The sequence below is a fragment of the Dipodomys spectabilis genome, unplaced genomic scaffold (assembly GCF_019054845.1).
Source record: "Dipodomys spectabilis isolate Male_0828 unplaced genomic scaffold, ASM1905484v1 ptg000145l, whole genome shotgun sequence".
In the NCBI taxonomy this organism is placed as follows: domain Eukaryota; kingdom Metazoa; phylum Chordata; class Mammalia; order Rodentia; family Heteromyidae; genus Dipodomys; species Dipodomys spectabilis.
The window spans coordinates 21,212,183-21,228,852 of record NW_024870822.1 but is presented as its reverse complement, the minus strand read 5'-3'; the positions used below and the strand labels follow the sequence as shown (position 1 = coordinate 21,228,852).

The window sequence follows — 16,670 nt, the reverse complement described above, 5'->3', positions numbered from 1 at the left end:
AGAACTAAATCCCTTCCTTCTGAAACTTGGAGGTGTAGTAGGGAAGAAGATATATAAGCAGCAAGTATTAGCTATAGTCACATGTTAGTTTTAGTTGTTGTTCTCCTTCTTATGCTTCCCTGTACTCTTGATGAGGCTAATAGGCTCAAACCATAGCACCAACAAGTATACCTCTTCTGTAGTTGGTATAACAGGTGTGCACACTGTACCTAGCATTGGTTGAGATACAGTTTTTCCAACTTCTATGTTCAGAGTGTCCTCAAACTTAGATTCCCCAGTCATTGCTTTTCAAGTAGCTAGGATTGCAGGCTTGACCCACTGCATCCTGCTGGATATGGATTACATTTTAATTTGGAATTTTGCATTGCAGGGTTCATCTTCCTTGCTCCTTTGCCAGGGTTGGCACAGTTTGGAGGAGGACATGATCTGGAAAGAAATATATGTTTGTTTGTTTTTCCTCCCTAAAGAGACTCCTGTGCATATGCTGAGGTGCTGCAGAGATGTAGATGGAATCAAGATGTGGCCTTGTACAGTTTTTCTTGGTGCAGCTTACTCATTTGCTAAGGGATGGGAGGTAGTAGTAGTATGATGGGTGGAGCTGGCTCTGTTGAGAGCACCCTGGACCATATGAGTAAAGGCAGGAGAAATTAGGCCTGGCTTCCGAAGTGGGTACCTCAGTCTTTCTGTCCCTACTTCATTTGGCTGCATGCCCTTGCAGTAGTTTTAGTCTGCTCAGAGCAGGTCTGCACATGTACCCAGTATTCATGGAATACTTGTTCACTTGGATGAGTGGCTTATTATCTATAGGAATGAGGGGGTGGGAGGATAGAGGAACAACAGTCTCGCGCTTATCCTTCCTCAGTCATTGTCTAATCAGAGTGCCAAGAATCTTTCTTTTGCTTGATGTGAACTTGATGTAAACCAAGGACCAGGTTTACATTTGGAGGGCAAGGATTGATAATGAGGCGACAGGGCTTTAATTTGCCCCAGAATTTGTATATCCTTCTGTGAGACCTGTTTTACCACTGTGCTATCCGTCAATGGTAGATTGTGTTTCTCATCTGCAGACAAGCAACACTTTATATTTTTGGTTAGTTTATGCCCTAACTTTGTATTGGCTTTGTATATTGGCCATATACAGACCTATGTGTCTCTATCCAGAGCAGTCTGGGGCCCATGCCAAGCTTGGGTGTGACCGTACTCTAGAGCTGTAGGTACCAAAGAAATAAGTTGAGTGCTTGAATACAAAGTCTGATGAGCATTTATTGTAAGAACCAGAGCAGAGTTAATCCCATAACACTGAACTGTTTAAACAGGCACTTCTGTATAAACTGTCACCGTCTTTCTGAATTGTCACTGTCATGCTTTTGTAAATTTGGAAGGCTTAAGGGATGTGCCACATTTTAATACTTGAATTTACCTGGAGAACTATTCTGGTCTCAGAACTAAAATATGCAAAAAATGCTTTTGATTTAAAAAAAATCTGATTCCAACTTTACAAAAGAACCTTTTATCTTTTATCTCCCTCATATAGTGTCTCTGTGTCTTGTGTACTTGTACCTTCAGAATTTTCTCACACAGTCCTGCTAACCCTGGTGTTTTCTTGTAGGCTCCTGTCTGCCTGAGGCCTTTGAGCTCCCATGCAGTCCAGCCCAGCTCACTGCTCCAGCCTTTCTGCTTTCATGCTTTACCCTTTCTTTACCTCATTTACTTCATGAGAGTCTTCATGAGAGTGGTTATTCTCATTGACCTAGGGACAGGGCTCTGACAGTGCTTTGAGTATTTGTCTTCTGCAGCATGTGACATCTTATAGTCATTCATTTATTGTTGTTTTTACCCATATATTTATTTTAGGTATGCATTCAGTTGTCCCTTTGGAAGGGAGATACCATGCGTTAAAATGTTGAATATAAGAATAGAAAAATCACTAAAGACTTGAACTCAACCCTTACAGGTCTTCCAAACCAATAGGGTGACAAACATATATATAGATAGATCATTCCTATATGGTGGGTTATGTTCATATTTACTGGTTAGCCAACGTGCCACCTGTGGAAACACAGGAGACAGAGAAGGATTAGGCTAGTCTTTTTAGGGTTGAAGTCCTCAAAGATCATTAATGTACTTCTTTATCCACCGTGAGAGTACTTGCTAAGGGCAGGAGTATAGCATATTTATCTCCATCTCTAGTGGTGGCACCTTAGTGGGGAGATAGGGTTGGGCCATTCAGTAAATGCTTTACCACATTAAACTGAAACATGGAAATAATTCATTATTGTGTTTATACTCTATTTTTTCTCACAATGAATTTAAAAACTGTCGAATAGCATTATTAAAAGTCTAGAAAAAGCCTGGCACTAGTCAGTGGCTCATGCTTGTAACCTACTCAAGAGGCTGAGATCTCAGGATTGTAGTTTGAAGCCAGCCTGGGCAGGAAAGTTTGTGAGACTTTTTTTTTTTTTTTTTTTTTTTTTTTTTTTGGGGGACCGGTCGTGGGGCCTGAACTCTGGGCCTGGGCACTGTCCCTCAGCTCTTCAGCTCAAGGCTAGTGCTCTACCACTTGAGCCACAGTGCCACTTCCGGCTTTTTTCTTTTTGTTTATGTGGTGCTGAGGAATCGAACCCAGGGCTCAGGCATGCAAGGCAAGCACTCTTACCACTGAGCCACCCTCCCAGCCCTTGTGAGACTTCTTATCTCCACTTCCAAAAAGGCAGAAGTGGAGTTGTGGCTCTAGTGATTGAGTGCTAGTCTTGAGTAGAAAAGCTCAGGGACAGTGCCCAGCCCTTGAGTTCAAGTCCCAGGACTGGTGGGGGAGGGTGGCGGGGAAGTGGAGAAAAGAAGACAGAAAGGATAGAGGTAGAGGTGAGACCTAAGTAAGCTTAGAAAGGAGACCAAACTTGCAGAGCACATGAAGCCTTCAGAATGCCCTGCCAGTGTGGCTTTAACACTTTGTCAACCCAGGAAGTACAAGTGGAGGCTGCTGGGTTGAGTAAAACTTTATTTTGGGATCTTTGAAAAGAACAATTTATATGATGTGATGAAAGATATCCCCAGTATCCTTCAAATAAATCTGCTAACGTATGCTGATGGCATAAAAAATAAATTTAAAAATAAAGTATATAAAGTAAAAGGGTATAATTTGGTAAAAGAAAACTTATTTAGATCCTGGAATAAACTTTCTGTAAGGTAACTGTAGACTCAGAAAGGCATTGAAATGAGCGAATAGTTTTGCTTGAGTTCTCCCCCTCCTCTTCTCCCATCCCCCTTCTTCATCTCTTCCTTTTTCCCCTTTCCCCACTCATGGTTGTATTTACCTATCTTCCTCTCTCCATTTGTCTGCCCCTCATCTTTTTAATTTTAGCTGTTGTGTAGCTGGATAATGGTATCACATAACTTGATAATTGGATATGTTGTGTATTTTTGGTGGATTATTTGGTTATTGTTTATAGAATACATTAACTTTTTACCTTTTTTCTATTGGTTGATTTTTTATTTGGTAGGAATTCTTTATGTACTGAAGATAGGATTCTTTGTAGCATACTCTATTTTTTTCTTAGTTGTTCTTTCTGTGAAAGGGTTTTTTAACTAATGCAATTTTATTATTTTGTCTTTGTGTGTGTGTGTGTGTGTGTTGAGTCTCACTGTGTTTGTTGCCTATGATGGTCTTGAATTCCTAGGCTCAAGCCAGCTCCCTCCCTAAGTCTCTAAAATAGCAAGGACCAGGCACACTTTACCAGGTCTCGTTACATTTTGTCCTTTTAAAGTAATATTTGCCTGAAGGAAAGTTGTAGAGATAATCTGCTGCTTTTTTTAATTTCTAAATTCTTTTTGTTTTGCTGTTTACTTTCAGTTCTAAAATCTAGTTCAGATTAATTATAGGCTCTGATGTGGTAAGGTTCAAGTTTTATTTTTTCATATATATATATATATATATCAATTAACTCAAGTCATTTATGGAAAAGACTGTTTTATTCAGAACAATGCCTTCTTACCTTTTTCACAAACAGAATGACTGTATATGTATGAGTTTGTTTCTGGACTCTATGTAGATGCTGGTCTGTCTTGTGTATCTTTATGTTCATACTATGCTATTGATTAATAGTCTTTGCTACATCTGATTTTGTATCCCAGTCTGGCCTAAACTCATTATCTTCCTGCCTCAGCTTCCTGAGTATGGGTGTTACAGATATATACTACTATGCTCTATTTGCAATGAGTTTTAATACAGGCCACTGTAAGCCCTTCTATTTTGGTTCTCTTCTTGAGTATTATCCAAGAGCTGGATTTATTCCAACAGGTTAGTTTTAGCTGTTGTTTTATCATGTCCCTGCTTTTATTTGGAATTCTAATATTATATGACACTGTCCTGGGTATTTCAGATCACACAGGCTCAGTATTTACTCCCTAGAATTTTATGATCATATTTTGGGACTCAGAAATACACACATATGCCTTGTCACGCTGTATGCTGGTTACATTATAAGTGAGGAAAGGCAGATGAGCTTGACTTCTGATGGTTGAGTGCCTCTAAAAGGGGAAAAGTGCATTGTAATGAATATTGTTTCTGATTACCTAGGCAGACAAAAAAGAAGAGTTCGTCCTTTCTGTCATGTTGCAGCCTAGATTTTTGATTTTCTGACAGGAGTTAGAAGATGAGATCCCTGTGGATCTCCTTAGAACTACAACAGGGCTTAGTCTTCACAATTTAGCCTCGGAACCTTTTCCTATATGTGGTAGGAGGGCCATTTCTGGTGCAACAAAATTATAATTCTAAATCATACTAGGGCCACATCTGAGCAGGTTGGCTGCTGAGCCCTAGAGGAACTCCAAGATGATCATTAAGGTGGCTATCAACTGACTGTATATGACATTGGACTCTTGGTGTGTTGATGTCTTTTAAAATATGAACTCTGTACTTTCCATTCCTCAATCCCCTCCACTCTAACATTCCCTCTCTGTACCCCTATTCTCTCCCTCAACCCATGGTCTTCCCTCTCCTATTCCTAGGGTTTGAACTCTGGGGCTTGTACTTGGCTGAGTAGGGAGCTCTGCCACTTAAGCCATGCCCAAGCCCATTTTGCTTTATTATTTGAATAGTCTTGCATTTATGTTTGGACGTCATTTCTCCTATTTACATTTTCTGTGTAGCTGTAGCTGTGATGTCTGGTGTGAGCCACCATGCCCAGTTTTTATTGGTTGAGGTGAGGTTGCAACTTTTTGTTCAGGTTGGCCTCAAACCTTGATCCTCTAATTGCCTCCTTGAGTAATAAGGATTACAGGCATGAGCCACCACACCTAACTTACTCTTGAGACAGATTTTGTGTTATCCAGGCTTGCTTCAGACTCATTATCTTCCTGCCTCAGCCTTCTGAGTAGTTAGGAATCTACTACTGTGCTTGGGCCTCTTTTGATTGTTAAATTATAGTGAACAATGCTAACTGAGAAAATAACATTTTGTATAGGTTAGTGGTGAAGGAGTATTATCTTCGTTTTCTTAATTTTTAGGAAGCTTAGTTCACCTGAAACATTTATTTGCTATATAGACCTATTGGCATTGGATAACTAGTCTTACAGTTTTCTTGGTTACCTCTGTTATCATTAGTATTTCCTTTTGAAATATTGATAGCTTCTTGTAATAAATTCTGGAAAGAAGCTTATGTTTCTGGGATGAAATGTGCTTCCCAGTGTTTGTTAACCATCTTCTGGGTATCCATGGTGTTGAAGGGAGACAGGAAGGGTAGGATTTCTATCCTCAGTGGTTAATAATCATTTCTGGGACAGGAAGGTATTTATCCTAATCTAGTAACACAGAGTGGTCCCATTAGAGCTATAGAGCATAAAATCAGTCACAGTTTTTCTTGACCTGTCACTGGGGCATGTACTTAAGACTGATAGAGCAGAGAATAAATTAGGGAATCTCAGGATAGTAAGATTAAGTCCTTTAATGTGTTGCTTATGATCAGAGGCTTAATGAAAAGGTATTGGCTTCTTGATGGGCTTCTGTTGATACTGAAGTGATTTTTAAAAATGAGAAGGAGTAATTATCCTCTCTTTCCTGATGAAAGTAGAGGGAATCTGTTGACAATTGGAGAATATGACACCAAGGCCCACAGGTTGCTGCTAGTTGCCTGACAGATGTTGCCTGGGTTCTGGGTCTGAGTTCTTTGAGAGTTGCTATCTGACGATGACATATGCTCTGCAGTTCCATCTCTCTGGTGGTTGCTGTGAAATCCAGACTGCTGATCTCAACTTGTGTTACTCAGTTCACTTGTTAGCAAGTTTAGCTAGTGCCAGAAATGCTATGAAAATAATTAGGTGCCTCACTTTACATATGCAAAAGCAATTAACTGTCATTAGTGCCTGACATTCCTCCCAACTGCCCAAAGAGGTGAGTCAATGTCATCACTATTCATTAGGAATTAATTAGACTGTGCTTGATGATGTCAGTTGTGGACAGGGTTGGGAATTCAGCACTGCCTTCCTCTCTACAACTGTGGAATGAGAGTATCAAGCTCACACTATCCACTCATCTGGAGAAGTGACTCTGAGATTGAAATTCTGTGAAGTATGTGACTTTGGGTAACTTATTTAGGTCACTGGACCTTTTAAAAATAGAAATAATACCCAAGGGGGTCAGTTCAGTTGCTAAAGATCTGAAGGCAAAAGCTTTTGTCATTGTGCTTAAAATCTGGTTCACCCAAAGGACAGGGAGTGTGGATTTGAGTTATCAGGTCATACTGGAGGTGAAGCTACTTTTCCTTGTCTTTTTGGAGGGCAACATTTCTCCTAAGAGAAAAATTTGGGCTTTCAATAAGATCACAGTGACCTACAAACCATGAAATGCATGGTGGAGTTGTATACTAAATACTTCTCCAACTCTGTGACTCATGTTTAAACCTTGCAAAGGCTCCTGCCATGTCTGCTCCTGACATCTCCTGAGCTGGTAGACATCTTTGTCTTAGCTCTACTTCCATTTCTACTACCCTACTCACTCATATTTGCTTTACCAGTTTCTGTCCCTTTAAATTTCTTCCATGGCCATTTGAATGGCTTCTGTCTGGGCTTTATTCTTTTACCATTTTTCCTCCATTTTAGCTGTTACCTCTGGCTATCACTTGTTCTCTATTAGTCAAAAAGAAAGAGAATAAAGAGTTAAAATATTTTCCTTAAAATAACATTTGTAATACAAAGAAACTTAAAGGATCCAATATTGTTTCTCTTAACACAGAAAAACTATTACTTGTCAGTGATAACCATTGGATACAAAAGAAATTGGATCAGAGAGTCAACTTTTCATGATTCCAACTTAAATTTTCCAGGTCTTGCTATGTAACCCAGGCTGGTCTTGGACTCCTCTCAGCCTTCCAATGTTGGTATTATAGGCATGTACTATCATGTCCAACCCTAGTTGAGTCTTCACACCAACCCATACATAACCTTACCTCCTGTACTTTGCTTTTCATTGACTGAAATGAGGGGAAGCTGACTACCATGGCTAAGAATGTAAGGGAAGACACAAGTACAAATATTACCCATACAATCTACTTGACTAGACAGGGTTTTGTGTTTTTTTTTTTGGACAGGATTTTGTTATGTAGCTCAGATTGGCCGCAGATTCTCAGTCTTGCCTGGGATTACAGGTGTATGCTACCATGTCCAGTTAATTACATCATCTTGTTAGTGATAAGCAGGTGCTAATTGCTATACATTCAAAATTGGGTCACAATGAGTGGTAGTTAACTAGTTCCACATGTTTTTCAGATACTTAAGTGTGGCTGGTCTTCTCAGAGCTGCTAGCTAGCTGTAGGGAAAGTTTCCAGGATGAGGTGGATTTTGAGCTGAGGAATGGAATGCCAGAATAGTTATTTTGGTATCTGGTACCGGAGCTTCTTTTAGCCAGCTCCAATCTTGTGATCGGAAACTCTCTGCCCATACAGGGCTTCATCTTACAATTGGGTTGTAAAACCAAGGCCTGAGTAGGTATGTGGATTATGTATCTAGTGGTTTATGGGGCTTTGTGCTGGTTCATAGCCAGACAAGGTAATTCCACCCTGCTGAGCTCTAGTTGACTACATTGCAAGAGCATGGACACAGTATTCCTTTTTCAGCAAATGAATCAAAACATGGCAACATTTAGAAGAGCGTTCATGCTTCCTGAGTAGTTAGATTAATTAATACTCACTAGTGTTATATTCTCTAAAAAAAAAACCAAGGACGTGGGACTCTTAATCTTAGAAACAACTTTAAAAAGGTTATCGATATATGTTAAGGGTTGTGGACAAATGAATCCGTTTATGAAGGGTGTGCAGAGAGATTGATGTCTGGTCTGGCCTTTAGGAGCCTGAGGATGTTTCCTGTCATACCTAAATGGGTGTTGAGATTAGCTCTAAGGGGTGAATATACCCTCAAGGGACAGATGGATAGAAGTTGACAGATGGGTAAAAGTTAAGTCAAGACATGAATATTAATCTCAATAATGGAAGTATTTCAAAATGCATTGTGAGAGTGAGCAACACTGAGGAGATAGTAATTCATTTTTGTTAGTGCTATTTAGGCATACACTGGCTATGAGATGTTTTAGAAGGATCTTGAAGCATTGTTGTAAGATGTTTTGGTCTGGAGGCTGTGGCTTTCAGCTGCATGGTAAAGTTGATTGAAGACAAACAAAGATCTTGTCCCTTGTGTTAGCCTTCACTATCCAAGATTCCAGTCCTCCCCTATGTGGCTTCTACTACATATCTTAAAGCATGGTTCTTTGGAACTTAAAACATTCTTCTGTCTGAGCTGCTCAGGGCTCAAGGTCTGGCCCATGATTCTATATGTCTGTATTGCTTTGTTTTTGTTTCTTGGTTTACTTGAGAAGTCAGGCTAACCACTGCTGAAGAGTCCCCTCTTGTTCTGCTCAAACAGACTCAAGGGTGGTGTGCAGTTCAGCTTGAATTTTATAGGACTTTTAGATCCCAACACAAACTGTAATACTTTGAGAATTCAAAAGGCTCACACTGCAGTCATTGTAGAGTTCATCTGGGGGTCAGTCACAAAACCCTTTCTTGTGGCATAATTTATACTTTAGCATTTGGCAATTTTTGAAGTCCTGTGTAAATGTACATGTGGTGGTAGGAGTAGTAAATATTTTGCTGACAAATTCTTTGATGGATCAGTAGTTAGCATTTAAAGCCAGGCAACCAAGGGTCGTTTTCTCTTTATAAAAATCTAAATGTTGCCAAATCAAAAAACCTGTCAGGGTGAGAAGCCAAAAGCACCCATTAGTCAGACCATTGATTTTGCAATCTGAATGTGCTTCAGAGTGTTTATACCTGAGATCTGTGGAGATAGGCTGGGAAGCTCAGGGGACAGATTGGGAGGGGGCAGAAGGCTTATTGCTCTCATGTGATGGCCCTGGAATGTGGACTAGGCCACCCAAACCTGCTTTTCCTCTTGGTGCCTTTGGAATATTGAGTGTATTTGAGGGGGCGAGAAAGGTAGGAGCAGTGGCCACATAATTTACCTACTCAGGCTCTATGCCTCTCTCAGTCAATCCCCAGGAACAATTCTTTTCCCTCTTCTTGAGAGGGCTTTGAGTTAATGATCTGATGTCCTTTCCCACAAAAGAATATTGATATGTTAGTGTGAAGACAGCAGGGAGTACTGGATTAGATCATTTTCACACTAGTGTTATGCCAGTGTGACATTTGTTTAGAAAGCTTATCCTTTGTGATCATAGGTTATATGCAAAATGCAAGAAGGAAGATTTCTTTGAGTTCTATAATCTTCACTGCTACAGGAAAATAAATGAAAGACTTCACAGTTTCTTGTGGAGAACAGTTCCACAAGTGTGTCAGACATTTGTGGTAGGTGTTGAAGGAAAAATGGAATGACAGTGACTTTTGGTACCTACTTTTTAAGATTCAAGAGATTGACAGTGGCCAAGTTAGCTCAGGGTGTAGTCAGGGTAAGATCCTGAAACATAAATGCCATAGTACTGGTCAGCTTGCATTGGTGATTAAGTAGGATGAGTAATTGTGATAATAGAGTCTATCTATTCTCTTCTTGGTTCCTGCTACCCTCTTGCATCTTGGTGATCTCCTATTGGCATGGTTTGACCATTTATTTAAGATACCAGTTATAGACTGGAATTGGTGTATTCCTAGCTACTCAGGAGGCTGAGATCTGAGGATTGTAGTTTGAAGCCAGCCCCGGGAGGAAAGTCTGTGAGCTTCTTTATCGCTAATAAACTACTCAGAAAAAGCTGGAAGTGGCACTGTGACTCAAGTAGTAGAGCACTAGCCTTGAGAAAAAGAAGCTCAGGGACAGAGGCCAGGCCCCGTGTTCAAGCCTCAGGATCCCCCTCTCTCCCAAGATACCAGTTATTACAATAAGGTTGACATCTTTTACTCTTCCCCTTTAAAAAATACCTTTAAGTAGTGTAAGGAGGTTTTAATTCACCATGTGAGTTTGAGTACAGTGTTATCCCTTTCATCATTCTCCCCCATCATTTTGTTATAAATAGCTTGTTATGCTATGGAAACTTGGCTTTCATTGATCAGTGTGCCCCCTAGTAGATAGTAGGCACTTGGTAAATGGTTTTCAGATGAATCTCTGAAGGCCTGTAACCAAGAACGTACTATCCTTGGAAGAAGAAATCTCTTTGGTGAAGATGATCCAATCTCTGCCTACTGTCTTAATAGGAGTGTTGCATACCATATATATATGTGGAGTTCAAAAGCCGCATGGATCTCAAAATTTTTTAAGAGTTATTCTGTAAGAAAAACTGGCAACTGAAACTTGAAGTAGAACTAGCAAGAGCAGCATGTTTGTGGTTACCATGTTCTTATACTATTTTGTGATTTCTCTTCAAGGTTTATTTTCTTGAAAAGACTCCAGGCTTTGGCTTGGAAAATCCAACCGCCAAAATTGAGCCCAGCAGCTGGAGCGGCAGCGAAAGCCCTGCCGAAAACATGGAAAGGATGAGTGACTCTGCAGATAAGCCGATTGACAACGATGCGGAAGGGGTCTGGAGCCCTGACATTGAGCAGAGCTTTCAGGAGGCGCTGGCTATCTACCCGCCATGTGGGAGAAGAAAAATCATCTTATCAGACGAAGGCAAAATGTATGGTAAGTGGCCTGGAACACTCCTCTGAAATCCTACAGCCTGCTGTGTGTGGTGGCAGGGAATGGATTTAGCTGGCCTTCTAGCGAGCTTTATTTATTGTGTTGTGTTGGATGATCTTTGCAGAATTATAATTCATCATCCAGGGAACTAAAGAGGAGAGTCAGTAAAAGACCACTGGGAAATCACTGCCTTGACTCTTCCAAGTTCTTCATTGCACATAGGCTCTGTCTAAAGGGAATTCTGCCACTTAGTTCCAGATAACTGGTGCTATGGAGCAATGGGGACTGTTGCCATCAGATATCTTGATTACTTCTCCCTTGCTCGCACACACACACACACACACACACACACACACACACAAAATACTTCATAATCTAGATGTTTATATGAAATCTACCTTAAAAAAAAGCCATCACTTAAAAAAACCCCACAAAAACCTTGTGCAGGTCAAGATAAAACACATGCTGGGCGCAGGTGGCTCACGCCCGTAATCCTAGCTACTCAAGAGGCTGAGATCTGAGGATTGCTGTTCAAAGCCAGCCTGGGCAGGAAAATCTGTGAGACTCTTATCTCCAATAAACTACTAGAAAAACTGGAAGTAGCGCTGTGGCTCAAGTGGTAGAGCGCTCACCTTGAGCTGAAGAGTGCAATGACAGCACCCAAGCCTAGAGTTCAAGTCCCATGACCGACCAAAAAAACAAAAACAAAAAAACAAAAAAAACACACGTGTAGGCTTCATCAGACCCCAGAATAGCCATTTGTAGCTCAGCTGTTGGTTTGCAGTTGAGTGGTTAGAAAAGACATTCCCTCCTTCCTCAAACCCCAGGGTATTCTCCCTAGTTTCCCCTTTTAAATACTGGCATCTTACAGTATGAAATGAAGGAAACTCCAAGGTGCAGGAGGCTGAGAACAGTTCAGTAGATGGCCTAGCATCCAAAGGCAGCAGCAACAAGTGCCCACCCACTGGTCCTGACTAGCCTGAGATTGGCTAGTTTGGGCATTCCCTTTTTCTTCTGTAAATGCTTCCAGCTGAAGATGTGTACTTTTTGGCTGCTTACCTTTTGGGAAACAGATGGCAGGTGATTACTTGTACATACTGCTTGTCTTAATTGGGCACATTGAGTTGACAGAGTTTGCACTGTAGCAGACTCTAAAGAGATGCAAGCAAATAACCTAAACTCAAGGAGAACTGGCTCAGCAACTGTCTGAGGTTGTTAACTTATTACAGGAGTGATTTATTTCTAAGTAATTTCAACTCTTCTCCATAATAGGGTGTTGTACTTTTAATCCTGCACTTCTCTATCAGGAGCCGTAGGAGGCTACAGCTCAAACTAGCAGAGGCTGCTGAGGGGAAAGCAGATGGTGGTGCAGCTGCCACCAGCTGTGCCCCCGCCTGCCCTCCCCTTCCAACATGGATGATGTAATGGAAACATGGACAGTTTTGCTTTCGGCAGTATTAGAGCCTCTCAGCCTGTCATACCAGGGGTGAGGAGGGAGAGAAGGGGACCCGAATCTTCAGCATTGTTTTAGAGTCTCTTGATCTTTTGTAGTCAAAGAATCACCTTTGTTATCTAGTGAAATGGAGTAAGGATGAAACACCTTGGCTGCTGTGGGTGGACAGTTTCAGGGCCTTAGGTGGTGTATGTCTGTTTCTCTCTCAGGCTTTGGGTCCTGTGCATGTTCTCAGAAGCTTGTCTTCCTACCTGAAGATGAAGCTCCTGTCTTTAAAAAGCACTTTAATCTTCAAGCCTTTTTTGAAGATGACTTTATTGCATGTACTGAAGGGTGGCTTTGGGACACTACCTTGTCCAGCTCCCACTTACTTATCCATAAATTGTTTTAATCTAAAATAATAGTATTATGCCAAGCACTGGTGTCCCATGCCTGTAACCCTAGCTACTCAGAAGGCTGAGATCTGGATTGTTGAAGCCAGCTGGGGCAGAAAAGTCCCATACGACTCTTATCTCCAAGTGGGGCTGTGGCTCAAAGTGGTAGAATGCTAGCCTTGAATAAAAAAAGCCTAGGGACAGTGCCCATGCCTAGTTTAAACCCTATGACCAAGGGGAATTAGATTATAATGGTATTAGATGGTGATTAGAATAATTTTTGCACTGTGTTTCTTCTCACTAGGAATACCAACTGCCCCTTCTGGAGTGGACTGAGACATAATTAAGAGCAAACGTTAATTTTTTCTGTAGCTTCTCCATTAAGATTTTTCTTTTTAGATAGCCATGGTAGATTTAAACAATTTGCCTGTAAGTCAATCATAAAAGCACTTTTATGTAAAAATAATTGTGTGATAGCTCTTGTGTTGGGAGCTAGATTTTAGAGGCAGCAGGCTAGGAAACTGAACAATGAGAGGTTTTGGATTTTAGTTATTTGATGAATAGTGAACTTAAACCGTTTTATACTTGGTCCTCTTTTCAGTTTTTCTTCAATAACAATGGTAAAGAAGATGTTGTGAAAGTATTCTTGAGACATTTCCATGTTGTGGTGCGGTGTATAGTTCTTGTAGTACTTTTAATTCAGTCAGATGATCGTTTATTGGGAAATGTGGTGTGTGTTTAGGAACATGTCTTTAGCACCCTAGATAACTCAGATTCTGAGTGCTTCCTGGTTGTACATATTTTTGTAGTATTTATTCCTTTGCCTTAAGTCATAGCTACATTTACTGACTGTATTTGTGGCCAACCTGATTTAAGATGAGACAGTCCTTTTGAAGGAGAGGCAGTAGGAATTTTAGCTGCTTGTGAAGAACAGTCTTGCTGATGTAGATTTTCAGTAGGTAGTCCATACAGCCTGCAGGATTTTGGTTCCCTATTGTAGTTTAAGATGGTATTTGGGTTCTGGCCCTGCAGCTACCCCCATCTCCCTGGGAGGAAAAACATCCCATTTGCTTCCTTCTCTTTGGTTAACTTGGTTGAATTTCTACTGCTGCCTTAAAGTGAAACACAGTAGTTGGCTGGGTTCTGGAAAGTGGAGAATGGCCCTCTTCAGAAGAGAATGCCGTATGTGCCTGAGAGCTGCCTCTACCCTTTTCTGGGACTCTGAGGATGAGAGAAAGTTGATTTGGGAGCTTCTTTAGTGAGGTCAGCAGTGTGAGGGCCAAAGCTACTGTTCCTTGGCTTCTGGCCTGTTCTACATCATATAGACATGAATCAGGACACAAACCAGACCAGGAATCAGTGGTTCTAAAGATCATAAGAGCCTACTTTTTCACTAAGGGATTTGAAAATGAAAGTATTGTAAGCACTTGGGATTCTATATAGTAAAATCAAAATAATTCCATGAGTGAAATACCAAGTAGTTTTTTTTGTTTTTTGTTTGGTTTTGTTTTTAATTCCTCCCCCCTCCCCTTGAGGGAGGGACCTCAAAGGTCATTATTCCAGTATTTCTGAGCATTTGTAGAGTGCTTTGTGATGTCACTAAACCTGAGCCATTGGTAAAGCAAGGTCAAGTGATTTATTTTAGTAATGAAATTTCCTTCCTGGTTGACAGTAGAGCAAATGCAATCTTGGGGGAAAAATGGAATGCTCTTTTATGATGATGAGATAGCTAATTTCTCTCTGTTACTTTGGTCTTTGGGGCATCTGAGACTTTATGTAGTTGGTCTATATGGATAGATTGCATTTGCCTTGGGCTCCCTAATGTATATTAGTTGTTCTTACAAGATTATTAGATGGAAGGGTTAAGACCACCTTTAACTTTGTCCCTAAGGGCACATTAATGCTTGCTGCTGTGGGCTTTCTCTTTTCTGTTTGTCTTTCCCTTTCATTTCTTATCTTATTTTTGCATAGTTGGGTGTTTCTTTTTCTGGTAGATAGTGGGGGAGGAGATGGCAGGAGGACAAGATGAGAGAGAAGTTCTTAGTCAACAAGCTTCTCTGAAATTGGATTTTAGGGGAGTAGGACATAGTTGAAAAGAAGACAAAACAAAGCAGGGAACCATGGGGATACCTGCATCTACTTCTTTCTTTAATTAAACACACCAGACTTGTAAGGTGGTTAGACACTTTCCAAATCAAATGAAGGTTCACATAGAAACTTGTTTTTATTGATTGTTGGCCCTAAGGGCAGGCACAGCCTTTTATAATTTGGAGTTTATAATTAATACAAATCCTGGTCCTGCACTTGCAGAGCTCAGACTTTGGACAAGTTTCCTTACTCCTCAATATCTCAACTTCCTCAGCTGCAAAAGAGAGTTAAATAGATCCTACTTTATAGGACCATCATAGAATTAAATGAAGTAATTGTGATATGGGACATCCTTCCAACTTCAAATTTGAACAGCAGCTGGCATACAGTGAGGGCGACATAAGTATTTATGAGCTGAAAACAAAGAAGTATTCTTTGTCTTGTACTATGCTAAAGGTTTTAAATATAATTTCCAACTAATGCTCCGAACAGTGCTCTGAGGTGGTGATCCCCACTTATGGATGGGGAGGCTGACAGGGGTAACATGGCTTCTTGCAGTTGGGCATTGAAGATGGTGCAACTAGAAAGTTCTAAATCTAGATCTCACTAGTCTGGGGTCTTCCCACTGGATTTTTTGTTTTTTCTTTGATACAGGCTATTGGGCATCATTTTGACAAATCATCATTGAGCACCACCTATATTCCAGTTCATTGCTTAGGATTCGTAAGGGATACTATAAACCAGACTGACACAGTCCCTGCCCTCATGGAGCTGTCACAAGTTCATTTGCAAGAAACTGACCTGAGGTCAGGGCTATGTGCCAAAGATTTCTGGGAAGGCTGAGGGCTCTTTGAAGATGATCACCTTCCACTTAGTCTTTTGAAGCCTGTTCTTGGCTATCAAAGTCCAGGACACCTGGCCTGAGGCTGGAAGGAAGAGAACATCTCAAATAACATGGCAGAGAGGATGCAAATCACAAGGCTGGCCCCAGTAGTAGCCAGGAAGATACTTGGAAGGGTCTAGTGCCTTAGGACCCTATGAGCAAAATAGGCCCAGGAATTGCTAGACAATTATAGTGATATTCTCCCTGTGTGAGCAGATACCTTTTGGGTCTTTGCTTAGGCCAGCTCCAGGAAGAAGTTATTTCTTACTAAAAGTTAGGCTTGGGGCTGGGAAGGTGGCTCAGTGGTAGAGCGCTTGCCTTGCATGCCTGAGGCCCTGGGTTCGATTTCCTTAGCACCACATAAGCAAAAAGAAAAAAAGCCGGAAGTGGCGCTGTGGCTCAAGTGGTAGGGCGCTAGCCTTGAGCTGAAGAGCTGAGGGACAGCACCCAGGCCCAGAGTTCAGGCCCCACGACCGGACCCCCCCAAAATAAATAAATAAATGAAAGGTTAGGCTTACTGGTTAGTCCTAGAGACTTAACTAGAGAAGGTGATGTGGAAGGTGTCTCTGACCTAGCTGTCCACATTTGCTGACCTGTGTCCTTGCCAGCCAAGATGTAGGCCTTGGAATTGCCCCTTTGCTTGCTTCACAGTATTACAAGATTCTGGGGGTAAACTGACTAGTGGGCATCATAATGAGAGTGCACAGAAGCAAACATGAATGTATGCCAGTCAGTGGATTGCCAGGCTCCTGCTGACCCT

General features: G+C 41.1%; 1 protein-coding gene across 6 annotated transcripts in view; it reads left to right on the top strand.

The window, feature by feature from the left end:
* Positions 1–16,670, top strand: part of Tead1 (TEA domain transcription factor 1) — a 261,132-nt gene that overhangs the window by 74,162 nt on the left and 170,300 nt on the right. For 4 of the 6 annotated variants that reach the window (XM_042691380.1, XM_042691379.1, XM_042691378.1 and 1 more), the window contains exon 2: positions 10,860–11,115. In XM_042691380.1, coding sequence (XP_042547314.1) covers positions 10,959–11,115 — 157 coding nt within the window. In that variant the 5' untranslated portion in view covers positions 10,860–10,958. Of the gene's footprint in view, positions 1–10,859; positions 11,116–16,670 lie in introns of those variants that run through there. The other 2 variants (XM_042691377.1, XM_042691376.1) reach the window with 1 other exon arrangement.